Source organism: Schistocerca americana, chromosome 4 (genome assembly GCF_021461395.2).
Source record: "Schistocerca americana isolate TAMUIC-IGC-003095 chromosome 4, iqSchAmer2.1, whole genome shotgun sequence".
Lineage (NCBI taxonomy): Eukaryota > Metazoa > Arthropoda > Insecta > Orthoptera > Acrididae > Schistocerca > Schistocerca americana.
In genome coordinates, this window is record NC_060122.1 from 361326055 (window position 1) to 361344685 (window position 18631).

Below are 18631 nucleotides of genomic sequence, written 5' to 3' on the forward strand. Positions count from 1 at the left end.
AAAGGTACTAACCAATTGTTGTGTAAAAACGTGTTTTATCAGTCTTTTGGGCATCAGTTCTTTCTACATAATGCACACCAGCAATGTTTTCTCCTTTAACTGTAGTTCTCAGATGGTGATAAATGAAGCAGAGTAAACAAATGCTCCCGGCAAACTTTAGACAGTCCAACATTCCATGAGGCTTTGGTTGGTGCGTTTCTTTTATCGCAACTGTTGTCTTACCACCTTCCTCTTGCCTCACAACTGCTTTCATCAGATTCCTGTTAATGAACCAATATTCTGCCATTGAAATGTAGTAACCTTGAATATCCATGGCACAATACATATCTGAGTTAACAGCAAACTTATTAAAATTTGTTATTTCCTTATTTGTGAAATTGACAATTCTTAAATTTTGAATCCTTCCACTTCAATAATAATGGTCCCAGACTCATTTAGGGAATTATTTCCTTTATTAATACTCCAAGTTTCTACATATACTATCACAATCATTAATTTATACCATTGTTTGAATCTTGCAAAAAAAAATTCTTTATGTGGCCGGCAACTCCCATCACAGACACCGAATGTCTTGAGACACAAGCTTCAAAGTAATTTTTCTGTTTTATTAGCCACCAGAAAACCTTTAGTGTCAAAAAATCTCAGATTCAATGTTTTCTAAAAGTGTCATAAGTTACATGCTACGTTTGTCCCCTCTGTATTACACTGTTCTCCATTTCATGTTTCACTAGTTTACTTTTCACCCTCCTTTTCATAAAGTTTACTGTTCACTCCAAATTACTACACACAGGTTGTCCAGGAGGAATGGTCAATATTTAGGAATATGACAGGAATGATGATTCGAAGCGAAAAGTCTATTAAACATATGCTCTAAAATGTATACCACTACATCTTCAATACTGCAAAACACACCACCTCTACTGCAAGCTCTTTGCTTTTTGGGAGGAGGTAGTATGGACAAAAACAAGAAAAAACTGTGTAGTAGACCTAAGACTAACATGCATACCTTATGAGCTTTGAGTACTTGTTCAGTAGGAGAGGTGTTTCACAGTAGTGAAGATGAACAAGTGCTCATAGTTCTTAAGATATCCAATTTACAGCCCATGATTATTAGACTTTTTGCTTCGAATGACTATTCCTCCTGGGACAACATATAGATTTTCGTCTCATATGGACAGTGCGAAATCAGAGAATATACATCCCTTGTTAAAATGAGCTAGTATTCTTTCATTAATATCAATGATGATGAAAACTGTCAATGCACAGGAAGGTTACACAAAAAAGTTAACTGTATGATTTCGTCCATTCAACATATTTACTTTTAGTTCAATTACAATCACAACATTCTGAAATCCATTGAAATAAAGAACAGACTGCTGTGCATAGACCTGATGAGCTTCTAAATTAATTTTTGTACATTAAATTTGGCAAGTTACATTTCTCCAAATACCTACCTCTCACACACACAGCCATCACACATTAAATACCTGTTCAGTGATGTGTGTTTCAGATTTTTCTCTCCCAACAAAGGGAATTTGCAAATATCCACTGTTAAGAAAGGAAGCAGAAAACCCACTGTTGGCATTTTGCTTTAAAACCACTTTTCATAATGTCTATTATGTTATGTGAATATAATGCAACAACAGAAGTAATTTAAAACATAATACAAGACATTCTACAAAATATGCCTTCTTCTCAATGTCACAACAAATTTCTCACACTAGCAGGTATGCAAGAAAACAAGTATAGCCTTCAAAACACCTGAAATCTGTACAAGTAGATCTGAACATTCTCAAACAGAATGAACAAGCGGTGTATATTTAATATTGCTACTAACCTATGTATAATCAATCGAGTTCAAAAATTACAGCATTCTACTATAGCAGTCAGTCATTCAGTATAAACAATAATAAAATTTGCATCCTGTCCCTTATGTCAACACTCTTCCTACAAAAATAATCGAAGGTACAAAATATTGAGTGGTTAACAACTAATAAGCAATGTGCTTTTTGGAAGTTGTACCTTCAACACAATGAGACTCGGCATCACCGTCATCATTCATCTTCCCAGTTATCCTCATGCACACAACTACTTTTTAAATACACTGTCTTCGTTAACTGTTTAATTACAGCTTAATACACTTTTAACAAAAGAAGGACTACTAAGCATTATTAACAAAGTTCATTTGGAATGAAAATTATGATTTACTGAAGCATCCAAAAATGGTGAAAATCATTAGTTTCTTCCATAAATTTCTGCGACAGTTGTGATTCATGTAAATAAACCACCAAATTCCTCAATTATACTGGAACTTTTGTCTCCCTGCCACATGCTTTTAAAAGGTAGAACTGTTACCCAGAATAGTTTGTAAGCTAACACTTTCAAGGAAGGTAAGCACCCACGTAGAACTGTATATACCAATGTGGTTCAGTGAAGTGAGAGATCAAAATTCCTCAGAACTGTCTTAGATTACAAATATTCATGTTTAAAACAAGAAAATCAATTCATATTAAACAACAGCTAATATTTTTCAATTGGATGGGCCGAAAGAACTACTAGGAAAACAGATGGCAGAAGGGAAATTACAAGGATATAATATAAATTAGTGATTAGAATGCACCATGTGCAATGCAGTCCTTCAACTGTATTGAAATGCTTGTGAAAAAACAAAAACTTTCCTAATACCTTACAGCAAAATCCAGCAAATAAAACATTGTCATGAAAGTCACCACAATCAGAAAAAACATAAAAGATATCGCAGCAAAAAATCTGAAGCTAGGAATAATTTTTATAAACTACCATAAAAAAATAGAGAACAAATGAGTCAAAGAAGCATCAGCCAAGAGGCGCACCACAATTTCTCCTCTTTTACAGCTGTTGTGATGGAAAATACTTTGGTGAAATAGGGAACACATCCATATACATATATATAACAAATTATACTATCCAAAAACATACCTCAATTTATCAGACTCTGGTCACAATGCTAATGGAAATTTATAAAGGACTAAAGCGAAAAGATGGTAGTAATTTTAATCGCGTGCTCGCGATTAAAACACACACACACACACACACACACACACACACACACACACACACACACACAGAGAGAGAGAGAGAGAGAGAGAGAGAGAGAGAGAGAGAGAGAGAGAGAGACCGACCCCTAATGCTGAATGTGATCTGGTGACACAGATCACTTGAGTAACATACAAGCACACATACGATCAAACTTGCAATTATTGTTGTCATCCCTTGTCAACAAATTTTCTACATTCTTGTTTACAAAACGGATATGGATATCTCTCCCTTTGAGCTTCAGCAAGCATTCATTAGCTTCTTATAGTTAGTACATGGCTGGTTATTCCATAAATTTTACCTCATCTCTGACATACATTTTTCTTTTACCAGAATTTTAAGAAAATATAGATTCAACACTTTTGAGACAAATTACACATCTCTTGAAAGGAACATAATGTACAGTATGGACTAGTCAGGACTGGAGTGTATACAAATAATAAGACGAGATGTAAATTGCACTCTTTGATCTGACACACGCATCTAATTTAAACAGATACCACTGTACCATGAATATTTCATTTAAAAAGAAAAAAATATGTATATATATATTTTATAAAATGTGCTAGTCAATTGGACCAAGTCACAAAGCACCTTGAGTAAAAATTTATCATCATATGGACAGTAGCTTACCCACAATTTCCAATATGTCAACATTGACCAACAGCCTTCTCACATCTGATAAATTCGTGGGTGATTTCCATAAAATAAACTGAAGGCACACTTAAGCAAGCCCACACATCTGTGATTTATTTAGGAGACATGTATATTCTATCTCAGAGTCTGAGATAATTTCCTTTGGCTCCAAAGGTGTAATAAACGATTCAGAAATTCTGAATATCAGTAACATAATATGATCACCTACAGTCCGAATATGAACTGCGTGACGGAGCTCAACCTAAACAATATATGAAGTTTTCAATAAATACTAATAAATATGTTCATGTTCCCAAACTTCTGAAATACTGCTCCTAATATTTACAAGAAATAAGAGCTTGTAAATTGAGTATTTTAAAAATGCCCCACGCACAAGATTCACAAGTGATGCACAGACAATTGCTACATATAACTGATGTCCCTGAATAACACAGTAAATGTTATTTACAGATCGTTAACACTTATTTCCTCAAATGTCATTAGTTCACCTCGAATAATAAATTTTGTAACAAGTCAAATATAACTTTTAAGCAGTTGAATTCAGTCTTTCACATTACAACAAGTAAAATTCACACTGGCAATATCAGACATCCGAATGTGTGCACAAGAAGTAACATACACAACTGGGTGTTATTTTTTTCACATGCAAGACACCTGTGCTGCCACAGACAGGCTTATCGTCCAAGAGGGGAGCCACCAAAGTTGAAAGATGTAGGGACTGTCTGTTGATTAAAAACATAACCTAGAAAAATAATAAAAAACAATTAGCATCAATAAAATAAACATTCAAAATATTTTGCAGTAACAACAAATACAAGTCACAAGCAACTAGATACGTACAGAAATTCTGCTAAAAAGGCAGCATCAATTACATACACATACAAGTTTACAGAGACATTACCTTTAGGAAGGGCGAGTGTGTGTGTGTGTGTGTGTGTGTGTGTGTGTGTGTGTGTGTGTGTGTGTGTGTGTTTTATATATTAACATACGGATATCCAAGTGAGTGAAGCATAATGACCCCCCATCTTGTTCCATGACTTAGTTACAAGAGCAATTTTATGATCCATTTGTCATATGATAGAATAGACAAGTCTATAGTAGTACATGCAGAGATACAACAACACTGAATCAATAGCATACATTGTTTCTCTAATGAAGGCTACCTACAACGGAGGTAAAAATGATGGAATAATATACAACTTGATCTAATTAACATCTAGAAAGCTGCTATTGAAAGAAGTGAACTTCATTTATGGCAAAAAAAGCTGCAGTCACAGTAGCAGCACGAGGATAACACTGTATTTTACGCGAAACAGTGAGTTACACTCTTGATTCTTCTAAATGATGAAAGATCATCATGACACTCACTAGACACTAATATTAATAGTTAACTTTCCGACAGCATATTGTCGGAGAAATGGTTTACTATTACGTGCGGGTAATACGTAGTACACTGGCATAGCATGTTAGGCAACGAGACAGAGAAACTAAAAAAATAAATAAATTATACACTACATTTTGCCTCAGTTGTGCGATAGGACTGAGCGACTGAATATACTTCATTATTGTGACCGTGAAAGGACTGACTGAAAAGGAAACCCTAGTGAAAGATGCAAATATAGTGGTGCTAGAGAATAATAGTAAGACGATTTTTAAGAAATTTATCAAGACGAAAACTGAGCAATACACTGTTGTCCTTGACAGTGGGTATCAACAGCTGCCAATAATTTGCAGTGATCAGTCCATCAGTTCGGAGGAACAACACCGGCAGTCTGTACAATCTCCGACTTATGACAGCTTCCCTACGAGACAGCAGCAGTGGCCAAATGTGCCGCCTCGCCACAACCTGCACCTGTTCCAGCTTCGACGGTGCCTTCTAGTTGGTTGACAAAGTGTAAACAGCAATAAGTTACCTCCACATCAGCAGTTCACCACGACAAGATGTGCATCTACATAGCTTGGACGAGCTGTATGTTCGACAAATGACTTGTTTTTCTATTATTTAGAGTGCAGTTGTGTGACAGGAACTCAACACAGAGCAGTTTAACAATAAGTGATTCTTTTAATTTCAAATTACTAGAACAAGTTAGTGATTTGATACTGCAAAAAAACTCAACTAATTTTTGTTACAAGTATATTGTTGAATCTACTGTATGCCTGTACTTCCCAGCAGCTTGGAAGATTTTTCTAACAGAAATATTAAAAAAATGGAAGAGTTATCTAATAGTATTAAAGCCACCAAAGAAGAGGTGCATAATTGCATGAAGCCCAAGGGAAGAGTTGTCTAATGGTATTAAAGCCGAAGGGGAAGCACGGTCTAAAAGTATTAAAACCCAAGGGAAAGAGAGAATAAGTTTAAAAGCAATCATAGCACCTCTACCCATGGAGCTACAAATGGAGAAAATTAAACAATGTAATCTAGTGTGACATGCAGTAAATGTGCAATTTATAGATGTCATTAGGAACCTGAAACGATTAAAAGAATTAACTGAGCAGCAGTTTAACAATATTAATGAGCAAATCTTAGGCACCAAGGTAAAACTGAACACATTAAACGTAATGATTAGCACTCAACCTACTTTTACCAGTCCTAGGTAATTCCATTGATGAATTAAAGTCACCCAACCCAATTGACATAATCTGCCTCTCTGAACACCATGTGACCACTGGTATAGGAACTAGGCCTAAGCACAATGAGAAACTCAGACAGGAGAGTACTGCAAATGTTAGAATAAGGAAAGGTTCTCATAAAAGTACAATTAAAAATAATGTAAGTATATTTCATCAAAATATTGGGAGTTTAAAGAATAAAGTAGATGAGCTTCTGGTTTGTTTAGAAGATTTAGAAGCTGAGAATGAAATAGATATACTATGCCTGTCTGAGCATCACATTGTTACTGATATGGATAAGGTAAATGTAAGTGGTTATAAGCTCTCTGCACATGTAATGAGAGAAAATATGGAGAAAGGAGGAGTTGCCATATATGTCAAAAGTTATCATTGTGCAAAAAGTATAGAAACAAAAAAGTTTTGTGTAGAGAAACATATAGAAGCATGTGCCTGTGAGCTTAAATTAAATAAAGGCACATTTATAATTGTAACTGTATATAGGTCCCCATCAGGAAATTTTCATCTATTTCTGAAAAATTTGGACTCCTTGTTGTGCTATCTGTCAGACAGGGGGAAGCAAATTATTATTTGTGGGGACTTCAATGTAGATTCTCTGAAACAGGGTAATAGGAAAAATGACCTTGAAGTATTACTCGGTTCTTTCAATTTGACACCCGTTATTGATTTTCCTACTCGGGTGGTAAAGGATAGCAGCTCACTGATAGATAACTTCTTTATAGACCAAGATAAGTTTAACCAGATAAATGCTCAGCCTGTTGAGAATGGTCTTTCTGATCATGGTGCACAGCTAGTTACAATATATGACATAGCTCCATTCAGCAATACTAAACAGTCCTCCAAAGTAGTACGTTCAGTCAACGATTTAACAATTGCAAATTTCAGGGAAAGCCTACAGCAGTTAGACTGGGATGAGGTGTACCGTGAACCTGATGCCAATTTAAAATATAATTTATTTCATGACATTTTTGTAAATGCATTTGAAAACTGCTTCCCCAAGAAAATAGTTAAATATACTCGTAAGAAACCTTGTAACAAACCATGGCTTACTAAGGGTATAAAAATATCTTGTAACCGGAAAAGGGAAATGTATCTGACAGCAAGAAAGAGTAGTGACCCAGAAACTATCAAAAATTATAAAAACTACTGTGTTATATTAAGAAAAGTTATTAAAAAATCCAGGAGTATGTGTATAATGTCTGAAATCAGCAACTCTGATAATAAAATTAAAACAATTTGGAATATTATTAAAAGAGAAACAGGTCAACCAAGAGCAGAGGAAGACAGTATTACCATCAAATTGAATGAAAACTTTACGAACAAAAAGTCAGAAGTTGAAAATATTTTTAATAATCATTTTCTAAATGTTGTGGATATAGTAGGATCCAGGTGTTCATTAGAAGATGCTAGGCTGTTAATGGAAGAGGCCATACCTATGCAATTTGATACAATTGAAATCTCACCCACTTCTCCCTCTGAAATTAGGAAAATAATAAACTTGCTTAAAAGCGAAAACTCACATGGAATTGATGGCATTTCCAGCAAAATACTAAAAGCTTGTTCTCAACAGATAAGTAAGATTCTCAGCCACCTGTGTAATAGCTCTCTGGAACAGGGCATTTTCCCTGATAGACTGAAATATGCTATTGTTATACCTTTGCATAAAAAGGGGGATAGATCTGATGTCAACAATTACCGTCCAATCTCCCTTCTAACAGCTTTATCCAAAATTTTTGAGAAAGTAATGTATTCAAGAGTAGCTTCACATATCTGTAAAAATGAAGTACTAACAAAATGTCAGTTTGGTTTCCAGAAAGGTTTTTCAACAGAAAATGCCATATATGCTTTCACCAGTCAAATTTTGAATGATCTGAATAACCGAACACCTCCCATTGGGATTTTTTGTGATCTCTCAAAGGCTTTTGATTGTGTAAATCATGAAATTCTGCTAGACAAGCTCAAGTATTGTGGCATGAGTGGGACAGTGCACAAATGGTTTAATTCGTACCTAACTGGAAGAGTACAGAAAGTTGAAATAAGTAGTTCTCGTAACATGCAAAGATCAGCACATTCCTCAAACTGGGGAACTATCAAGAATGGGGTTCCACAAGGGTCAGTCTTGGGTCCTTTGATGTTATTATATATTAATGACTTGCCATTCTATATTCATGAAGAGGCAAAGTTAGTTCTCTTTGCTGATGATACAAGTATAGTAATCACACCTGAGAAACAAGAATTAACTGATGAAATTGTCAATACTGTCTTTCAGAAAATTACTAAGTGGTTCCTTGTAAACGGACTCTCACTGAATTTTGATAAGACACAGTACATACAGTTCCGTACAGTGAATGGTATGACGCCATTAATAAATATAGACCTTAATCAGAAGCATATAGCTAAGGTAGAATATTCCAAATTTTTAGGTATGTCCATTGATGAGAGATTAAATTGGAAGAAACACATTGATGATCTGCTGAAACGTTTGAGTTCAGCTACTTATGCAATAAGGGTCATTGCAAATTTTGGTGATAAACATCTTAGTAAATTAGCTTACTACGCCTATTTTCACTCATTGCTTTCATATGGCATCATATTTTGGGGTAATTCATCACTGAGGAATAAAGTATTTATTGCACAGAAGCGTGTAATCAGAATAATAGCTGGAGTCCACCCAAGATCATTCTGCAGACATTTATTTAAGGATCTAGGGATATTCACAGTAGCTTCTCAGTATATATACTCTCTTATGAAATTTGTTATTAACAACCAAACCCAATTCAAAAGTAATAGCAGTGTGCATAACTACAATACTAGGAGAAAGGACGATCTTCACTATTCAAGATTAAATCTAACTTTGGCACAGAAAGGGGTGAATTATACTGCCACTAAAGTCTTTGGTCACTTACCAAATAGTATCAAAAGTCTGACAGATAACCAACAAGTATTTAAGAAGAAATTAAAAGAATTTCTGAATGACAACTCCTTCTACTCCATAGAGGAATTTTTAGATATAAATTAAGAAAAAAAATATTTAAAAAAATAAAAAATAAAAATAAAAAAACACAAAAAATAAAGTTGTTATATTAACTTAAGTATGTTGTTAAATTAACCTAATTATGTCATGTATTGGAAAATTTGACTCGTTCCACATCATTACGAAATATCGTATTCATGATCCATGGAACTAGTAGTAATCTAATCTAATCTAATCTAACCAGTTTGGAGGAATGAATACACAAATCAGTGAAAACACTGTCTGATAGGTTAGTCCAGTCAGACTCCAATGCTTGTATTCATATTAGACCTGTATTTAAGAAACAGCCAGTGAATAACAATGAGAGGTGTCCAAATGAATGTACCTAAGTGTGTGGCTATTGTAAATTAGAATATGAAAAGTATTTATTTTATAAGGAAACTTCTCACAAAGACGTAACCTTGGAATGGTGTGTATGTCAAGGAAGGGTGATTAGGAAGGAAGATACTAACAAAGCTATGTTATTTTATGCTGAGGGCACATCATCATAATCATAGCTGACGTGATGTTCTTCACATTATCAGTGGCAGAGCTGGAAAGATAATTTAGTTCACGAGCTGTTATTAACGTCAGTCCCGAGTCCTGGATAAACCATGAAAATCCACTGCATTATGCCACACACAATCAGATTTGGCTGTGGGCAGACAGATGAGACTAAATGTGATGGGCAGACCCTGCACATTAGTGGGAAACGAAGCACTTCAGATTGGGAGGCCAAATCTGTTAGAGATACCTGCAGTTTTGGCCTGTTGTGGAAATCCACTAGTGTAGCCAGCTATTCAGGAGTGACAGACTGCATGTTGATGAAATGAGACTGTGGTGATCAATCCATGCGGTAGGTAATTTGTGCAAATACTGAGAATCAATACTAATGAGAATAGGTAGCAACTCTCCTTAAAGATTATCGCTGAGCCTGAGGCAGGCGCATATAAAAGATAATCATTTTCTCACAACTAAATTTTTGCATAGCCTTTGTCAGAAAATGAAAGCACGCACACACACACACACACACACACACACACTCACACATTCACATTCACACAATCACTCAGACACAACCCATGCACTCATGAGCACTGTCCCTGGATGCTGCATCCAGTTTCTCAGAATCAGATCCAAACAAACCACTCCTCACACCTCCTGCCTCTCACCTACAGCTGCTAGGATAGTGGTGACAAGTGGTGGCAGCACTGTCTGTAAACTGAGGTGAGTAATAGGAAGGGGTGAAGCAGTAGTAATGAGGGAGTAGGGAAGCAGTGCACGTGCTCAACTGCACTCAGCCAGCGACAATGCATGACACCTCAGTAAACAAACCATTTCATCTACTGAGACAAAAATGAGATTTTTCCAGTGTTTTCTTGATTTTCCCTGATTTTCAGAACCTGTGACAACCCTTACAGCATTGTACAGAAACTTTAATTGCAGATGTAATAAATGTGGATGGGGGGGGGGGGGGGGGGGGCGGCAAGCATATGAACTAAATTTTTCGATGACGTAACGGCTTACAAGAGGTTTTGCCAAATCAAAAGTAGTCATAATTTTTCTGATAACGAAGTGTGTGTTGCTGCAAATCATCCAAATTCTAAGCTGAACAAAATTTTATCAATCTAACAACATGTTGAAAATAAATTTGAAACTTCTTATGTTTTGAACATGACATTATGGTGGACGAAAGTGTACTTTTGTTCAAGTGCCAACTGGGTTGCTACAGCATACCCTAAGGAAAGGGCAAGGTTTTGAATAAAATTCTACATGCTGTGTGAATTTTCTACCAGATACGTGTCTTCTCTGAATATTTACACAGTGAAAGGGACAAAGCTGGATGCAGACTTTACAGATTTCCCAATGTTGTTTTGATACTTGTTAAACCATGCAAAACCACTCCTGAGGCAAGGTTACTGTCTTAATAACATATAGCTTTCACACATCCCTATAGTTGGCAGATTTCCTAATTTTGAAGTCCATTGATAGTTATGGAACACTAAAAATGACCCAGAAGGAGATGCCACAATCTCTCCAACATAAAAAAATTATGAAAGGGGGAAATTGCAGGTGAAAGATGAGGAAATGTTCTAGCAATGTTTTAAAATATATTAAAGACCACACTATGGATATGGTGGAAACTGAGAAAAAGTCAAAGAAAATAAAGAAGCCACAGCTTCTGCTTGACTACAATAAAACACTGGCAGTAAAAGATCGAGCTAAACAGAAAATGGCATTGTATCCAATATCCATAAACCACCGCAAAAACTATTACAAGAAAATCTTTGTCCATTTGCTGGAAATTTTTGTGTGGAATTCCTTCATTTTGTACAGCAAATCCGGAGGAAATAAAGACTCACTGAATTGATGTTGACCTTCTCAGAGAAAATAGTTAGTACAAAGGGAGCATCATTTCTCCTAAGCCAGGCTGACCGGAATGAAAGCCCTACCTTCTTTGGTTGACAGAAATAAATTTCCAAGAGCTCATCAAGACAATAGCAAAGATGTTTCCAGAATGAGATTTTCACTCTGCAGCGGAGTGTGCGCTGATATGAGACGAGGTACTGGCAGAAGTAGAGCTGTGAGTACTGGGCGTGAGTCGTGCTTCGGTAGCTCAGATGGTAGAGCACTTGCCCGCGAAAGGCAAAGGTCCCAAGTTTGAGTCTCGATCGGGCACACAGATTCAATAGCAAGGAACCGCAATCCGACAAAAGTGTGCACAGATTGCTCCAAGAAGTGGAATGCATGTCGGAAACTTGTCAGTAGAGAAACATGATTCTACTGCCCCAGTGCCAGGTCCCCTTATGTGTCACACCATGCTTCAGAATCTATCATACAAAAACGGATTTCTAATACCATTATTGTGTGTTATTGGTGTATGTATGTCTCATCTAATTTGTACTTTTAAATAAAAAATTTTCATCTTTGTAATGAACAATCTGTTGTAGCTAGTATTTGCAGAGGTTTTTGATGAGGCCGAGTTATCCCTGGATTCAACTCCACCTACAATATCTCCTTACATTTTCATGATAAACATAGGAATGAGTTGCCAAAGCACTATATTTTCAGGAATATGTAAAATTACGTATGAAAAAATAGGCAAGGTTTTGAAACTTTTGTAGTCAGAACAGGTACATTAGAAGGTTAAATACTGTAAGTGATTAGGTAATCTCAACCCACTAGATGATCTAACCTTTCTAAAATATTTACTCCGGTAAGCATACAATTACACAGGCCATATTCTATTACCAAAACAAATATTTTTAATGTGCTATTACTCTCTCTTCACAGGTTCACAATGGGGTGTGTTAAGATCACATTTTGGGGCCTGTATGGATGAAACTGGGTTAAGTCCCACACTATGACATCCAAATGTAGTCACCAACATCATGCTGACTGGGAGCAACTAAGGGAATTGCACTCATTCCTCAAATACATTCAGGCTCAATGCTTGCATTTTGCCTAGGTGTACAATGAGAGGGTGACAGCAAATCAGGCGATAAACATATAATGATATGCCCACAGCTTGTGGTCTAGTTGCTAGCGTTGCTACCTCTGGATCATGGGGTCCCGGGTTCGATTCCTGGCCGGGTTAGGGATATTCTCTGCCCAGGGACTGGGTGTTGTGTTGTCCTTATCACTCCATCATCATTCATGAAAGTGGCTAGACTGGATAGTGTACAGATTGGAAATGTGTACAGGCACTGAGGACCACACAGTTGAGTGCCCACAACCCAAATCATCATCATCATCATCATCATCATCATCATCATAATAGAATGGTACGGCTATCCACTCAGAAGAACATAGGTGGGAGCTTTCCTAGTAAAAAGAGGAGATATTACCCTGTCATTTGTAAATAGGTCTAATAGATTAGGTGAACTCAAAGCTACAAGGAGAAATTTCTTCAAACTAAGTACGTAGGGAAGGAGGAGGGTACATAATTTTTTATTGGTGCAGTGTACCTTACAGAAATTGCATGTTAGAGGAAAAGGTTAGATGGACTCAGTAAAGACTATACCGAGGTTAGGTGGACCCACAAAAGGGATGACCTGTACCATGTTAGGGAGATATATTTTTAGAAAAACACTAGCACTGTTAAGATTGTAAATGGCTGAGAAGTATCGTTCCACAGAAGGATGCGTCTAAACAGTTCTTGCAGAAGTAAGAAATGGTAGCAATTTATTTCCCATTTGTGAGCAGTTTTCTAAACTAGTAAAGAGTGCAAGACAAATATCAATTTTAAAATAAGATAGTCTACACATTAAGTACTGAAAAGTGGGAACCACATTTCCAAATCACTTTGTACAAAGAATAACAAAATCACTAACCTACTGACATAAAAGCCACCAGTACGTAGTAGTAATAATTCGTAGACATATGATGCCCACCTCCCATAACCAAAACTGATCCACTACAATGATTTTTTTGGCATCAAAATAGACAAATGCCACCTTTCTCATTTGAACACACAATTTCTTGTAGTTAAAATCTAGGTCTAAAATTTCTGATGCACATTTTGCCTGTGTTGCAGATGGTATGCTGCATTTAAAGTATAGACATGTGGCTGAAATGGTCAGGTAGCCCAGAACATGCACAACATAATATAAAGTTACATTCAATTAATTGTTAATAAATTTTTAAGTTGTTCGAAATTTGTGGTTTCCAATAAAGTAGCAATTCCAGACTGTAGATTCAGAGACATGTCCCTGTCCCAGTTGCCCCTCTCATACTATGCTCAAAAATTTCTCACAATCCATGTTTTGGATGTGGAAACATTGGCACTTTTGACAAAAAACCACCCAATTTTAATACTGCCACTGTCTTCAGAAGTCTGCATATTCAGCGTTGAGATCAGATGCAGTGACAACTCGCACATACTGGTACAGTGATTTGGAAAGAATGACTGTCTTCAGCAGATGTAGATTGTTGGCAGAATCCCCCCATAGTGTCAATGTGACTGTGGCTGCAGCTTAAGTTGTTCAAAATTCAGGCTGATAACAGGATCAAAGCAATATGGAAATCACTGATTACTTTAACCTAATGTCAGACTGGTTAAGTAATACAACAAAAATTGACATGAAGGAAGCCATTCTAGTACACAGTGCTCATAATTACAACAAGGACACAGGAGGTCAGGTTCACCCTCAGGTAGGCATTATTTGAGAGTAAAGTTTAGCTAAGTACAAAGGAAGTGCAGAAAGATTGCAGCAATTCTAAAAGGCACCACATGTAGAGCATTAGATTGCAGATTTCACCTATTAACAGCAACAGTGTTTGGAGGTAGTTATATTTGGGACAAAAATTCTGCGCTGTGCATCAGAAAGCTCACTCCATTGCAATGTAGTGTTTCTGAATCTACATCTATACCTACATCTACATGCTGCAAACCACTCTAAGGTGCATGGTGGAGGGTACATCCCATGGTACCATTTATAAGGATTTCTTCCTGTTCCATTCATGTCTGAAGTGCAGGAAGAATGATTGATTTAATGCCTCTGTGTGTGCAGTAATTATTCTAATCTTATCCTCATGATCCCTAATGTGAGTGATACATAGGGAGTTGTTGTGTATCTCTAGAACAATCATTTAAAGCCATTTCTTGAAACTTTGTTAATAGGCTTTATCGAGATAGGTGTAAACTATTTTCAAGTGTCTTCCAGTTCAGTTCTTTCAGTATCTCTGTGACACTCTTCCATGGATTAAACAAACCTGTGACCATTTGTGCTGATCACCTCTGTATACGTTCAACATCCCCTGTTGATCCTATCTGGTATGGGTCCTACACACTAGAGCAATATTCTAGAACTAGTCACGAGTGATGCGTAAGCAATCTCCTTTGTACACTGATTGCACTTTCCCAGTATTCTACTAATAAACTGAAGTCTTCCACCTGCTTTACCCACAACTGCTTGCTTTTAGTATTTGTATATAGGTGTCTACAGATTTTTAGAGGATCAAATTCGTGACCTTTTCATGACTTTTTCATTACCTCTTTAATTATATTCATGACCTCTCAAAATTATGCTTGGTACAATGACAAACACATTTTATAAATGTGAAAGCTGGTTGAAATGAAAGCTGAATGTAATAATTCTTCTATCATTTAAACTGTGTCAGCATGAATAATGTAATTATGAATGACTGGTAGTATACTATTCGTCAAATGCTATAAAACTCTCACATAGGATGGGATATGACTATTTTCAGATATACTTACCATTACATCAATTAAAATACAAATTGCTTTAACATTGTAATGTACTGGAAATGTACAATTTTCCTTTAGACAATATAACAGCTTTGAAGAGAAGAAGTTTATGTCACACACTAAACTTCACAGTAAAAGTTTCTTAGCTAAACTTGGAATTTCAACATCTAAAACTTCAGGTGCTTCTTTTGCCTTCTTTATAATCATCCATTTCTTATTTTTGAGCTTTTATTTCTTGAACTGTTCTTTTAAGATTGGCCACTTCATTTTCATTGGATTCCTTTTTTATGGCTTCTATTCTTCTGAATGAAGCATTCTTCACAGCTAGCATTACTGATTTCATTATGTCCACATTCAGTTATTTCTCACTATAACTAATGAGCAGGTATTGAATAGAATTGGGGAGAAGAGGAGCTTGTGGCGCAACTTGACTAGAAGAAGGGATCGGTTGGTAGGACATGTTCTGAGACATTGAGGGATCACCAATTTAGTATTGGAGGGCAGCATGGAGGGTAAAAATCGTAGAGGGAGACCAAGATATGAATACACTAAGCAGATTCAGAAGGATGTAGACTGCAGTGGGTACTGGGAGATGAAGATGAACTATTCCATCCGCAATGGTGACAGGGCTGTTTTCACTCCGGCACAGCAGATATCTCAAAATTTTAATTTCTCATCGGTGTGAACAGTACAGGTAACTGTAAAATTTACTACTGCGACATTGCTTTGCAGATGATTAGAAGCATAAAAATTTCACATACCTATGTTCCTATCGGTGGTATCTTTCAAACAAAATCTCTAGTGTAACATTAAAACAAACAACAATGGGTAGTGCTTCAATTTCAACCCTAGTTCTTTCACACGACACATCACTTGAATTACGATATTAAGTAGATTTCCTCTAGCTACCTAGAACTAAAATTAAATTTATTATTTTTTCAGGGAAAATAATATTTAATAAGTATTTAATCCTCACCTCCACTCTGCTCTATCCTCTTACTCTCGGCTGCTGCCTTCCTCTGGTCTGCTAGAACCATTATTTCCTGGAGAGCCTTCTGTTGTTCAGTTGTCAAATCAGTAGTAAGAATTTGATACCATGTTGGATCACTGGCTTGAATATCTGAAACATTATGAATATAATTTGAAGTAACTGCACAAAACAGTGGCGAAGGGAAACAACAATGGAAGGCTAGGGTTTAACATCCTGACGACATCTTTAGAGATGGAGCAAAAGGTCAAATTGGATAATGAAGACATCAGTGTCCTTTTCAAAATAACCATACTGGCATTTCTGTTAACCAATGTTAGGAGAAGGGGAGAGACCAGGCAGGGGGGAGGGGGGTGAATCTCTCAGTGAACTGTTCACATTGACTTGGAAACAACAAGATAAAAATGAACAAATGTGCTACAATTATCTTAATCCAAATCAATGAACCAGTTTTTTCCTTTTATTCTGGTACAGTTTACAGCAAAATTAAATTATCCTGCCTGGGGTGGGAGATAGTGACATGTTTGTGTAGAACAAAGTAGATCATCACTGCTGATCTCTTATCAGTACCCCTTGCATCTTTGAATTTCAAATATTTGTAACAAATCTCTTACATATAACAATGAAATTTCCATAAAGAAATACACTCAATCTTTATAGATTTTGATACGCTGGATTCAAATATGACAATTTTTTATCTTTAGCTTCTATTTTCATACTCTATGAGGTTTGTTACATCCTTATTTCTGTTTTTTAAGCTCACGTTTTCCTGTTATATCAGGAATGCCACCGAAGACACATACGAATACTGTGTTTTATGCAGCAACAAGATACATACACTGTAATGTGATGCGATGACCTTTACCACACCTTCAGGTATATCAAGAGATGAGTATGTGCTCTGCATGACATTATGTCAGTATTTTGTTTGTAGCTAACACAGTTGAGATTGCTTGCCTTCCTGATTTACTGCATAGAATCAAAACTGGAGTTATGTCCCACAGATGTGGTAATAACCCCCAACAATTTTTGTTACAAACAATATTGAGATAGGGGGCCAATGGTTGGAAATGCACATTTATCGTGTTAGGGACATACATAATGTGCACCGCATAACAACAATGTAGCACATAGCAATCATTCAAAGCGACGACCACCAGTCTCAAAGCATGTATTGCAATGACGCACCCATTTCTGCCGCACACTCTCAAAATATCCTGGGTGTCTGCTGTACACTGGAAAAGGCAGTTGGTGATGAACAGTATACACCCTGACCACCAAACAGTCATACCGTACCCAACCTAGCTCATAGCATGTGTGTTATGCATCACACTGGTGCAGGATATAGAGGCCGTGAAGCAGCACAAATGTACAGAGGACACTTTCCCAACAGGCATTATCCTAATTGGAAGAGGTTTATCACTGTGGATACTAACTTACAAGAGACGGGGTCATTCACGCCACAGAGAGCAGGCCAAGGTTCCCGTCAGAGCCATTCCAAACACCAGATTTTGAGAAGACGATGTTAGACGTGTGGCAATAAGCACCTGTCAACTTACCTGTGAACCACACACTTTGAAGGATACAGTGGAGAGAGTACTAGTGGAGCAGGTACTGCACACCGTGTGCAGTAGAGATGTGTGCATTGTTGCGATACATGCACTGAACTGGCAGTCATCGCTTTGAACCATAACGAAGTGTGCAAGCACTAGGACTGACAGATTTTGGGATTTTGAGCCCTGTATTCACTTCTGTCAATGGATTATCTATAACAGTGCTATCGTGCTGAACTTCGTACAGTTGGTGTTGTTCACAGATGAGGCCTCATTCAACTGTGATGATGTTTTCAATGGCTGCAACAGCCATGTCTGGATTGAGGACAATCCTCATGCCACCCATACTGCTGGTCACCAGTCAAAATACGGACACACATTTTCCAAGATCACCAAATATGCCACCTTATTTGCTGCCTCCCAGTTTGTCTGGTCCACGTTACCTAGTGTTCCTGCGAGATGTGCTTCCATAATTATTGGAGACTGTTGTCTGTGAAAGATGT

General features: G+C 36.8%; 1 protein-coding gene across 2 annotated transcripts in view; it reads right to left on the bottom strand.

The window, feature by feature from the left end:
- Positions 1-1296: 1296 nt before the first annotated feature.
- LOC124613996 (importin-7) overlaps positions 1297-18631 on the bottom strand; it is a 188456-nt gene continuing 171121 nt past the window's right edge. For both annotated transcript variants that reach the window (XM_047142794.1, XM_047142793.1), the window contains exons 22-23: positions 16564-16707; positions 1297-4474 (exon numbers count right to left, since the gene is read on the bottom strand). In XM_047142794.1, coding sequence (XP_046998750.1) covers positions 4407-4474; positions 16564-16707 — 212 coding nt within the window. In that variant the 3' untranslated portion in view covers positions 1297-4406. The remainder of the gene's footprint in view (positions 4475-16563; positions 16708-18631) is intronic.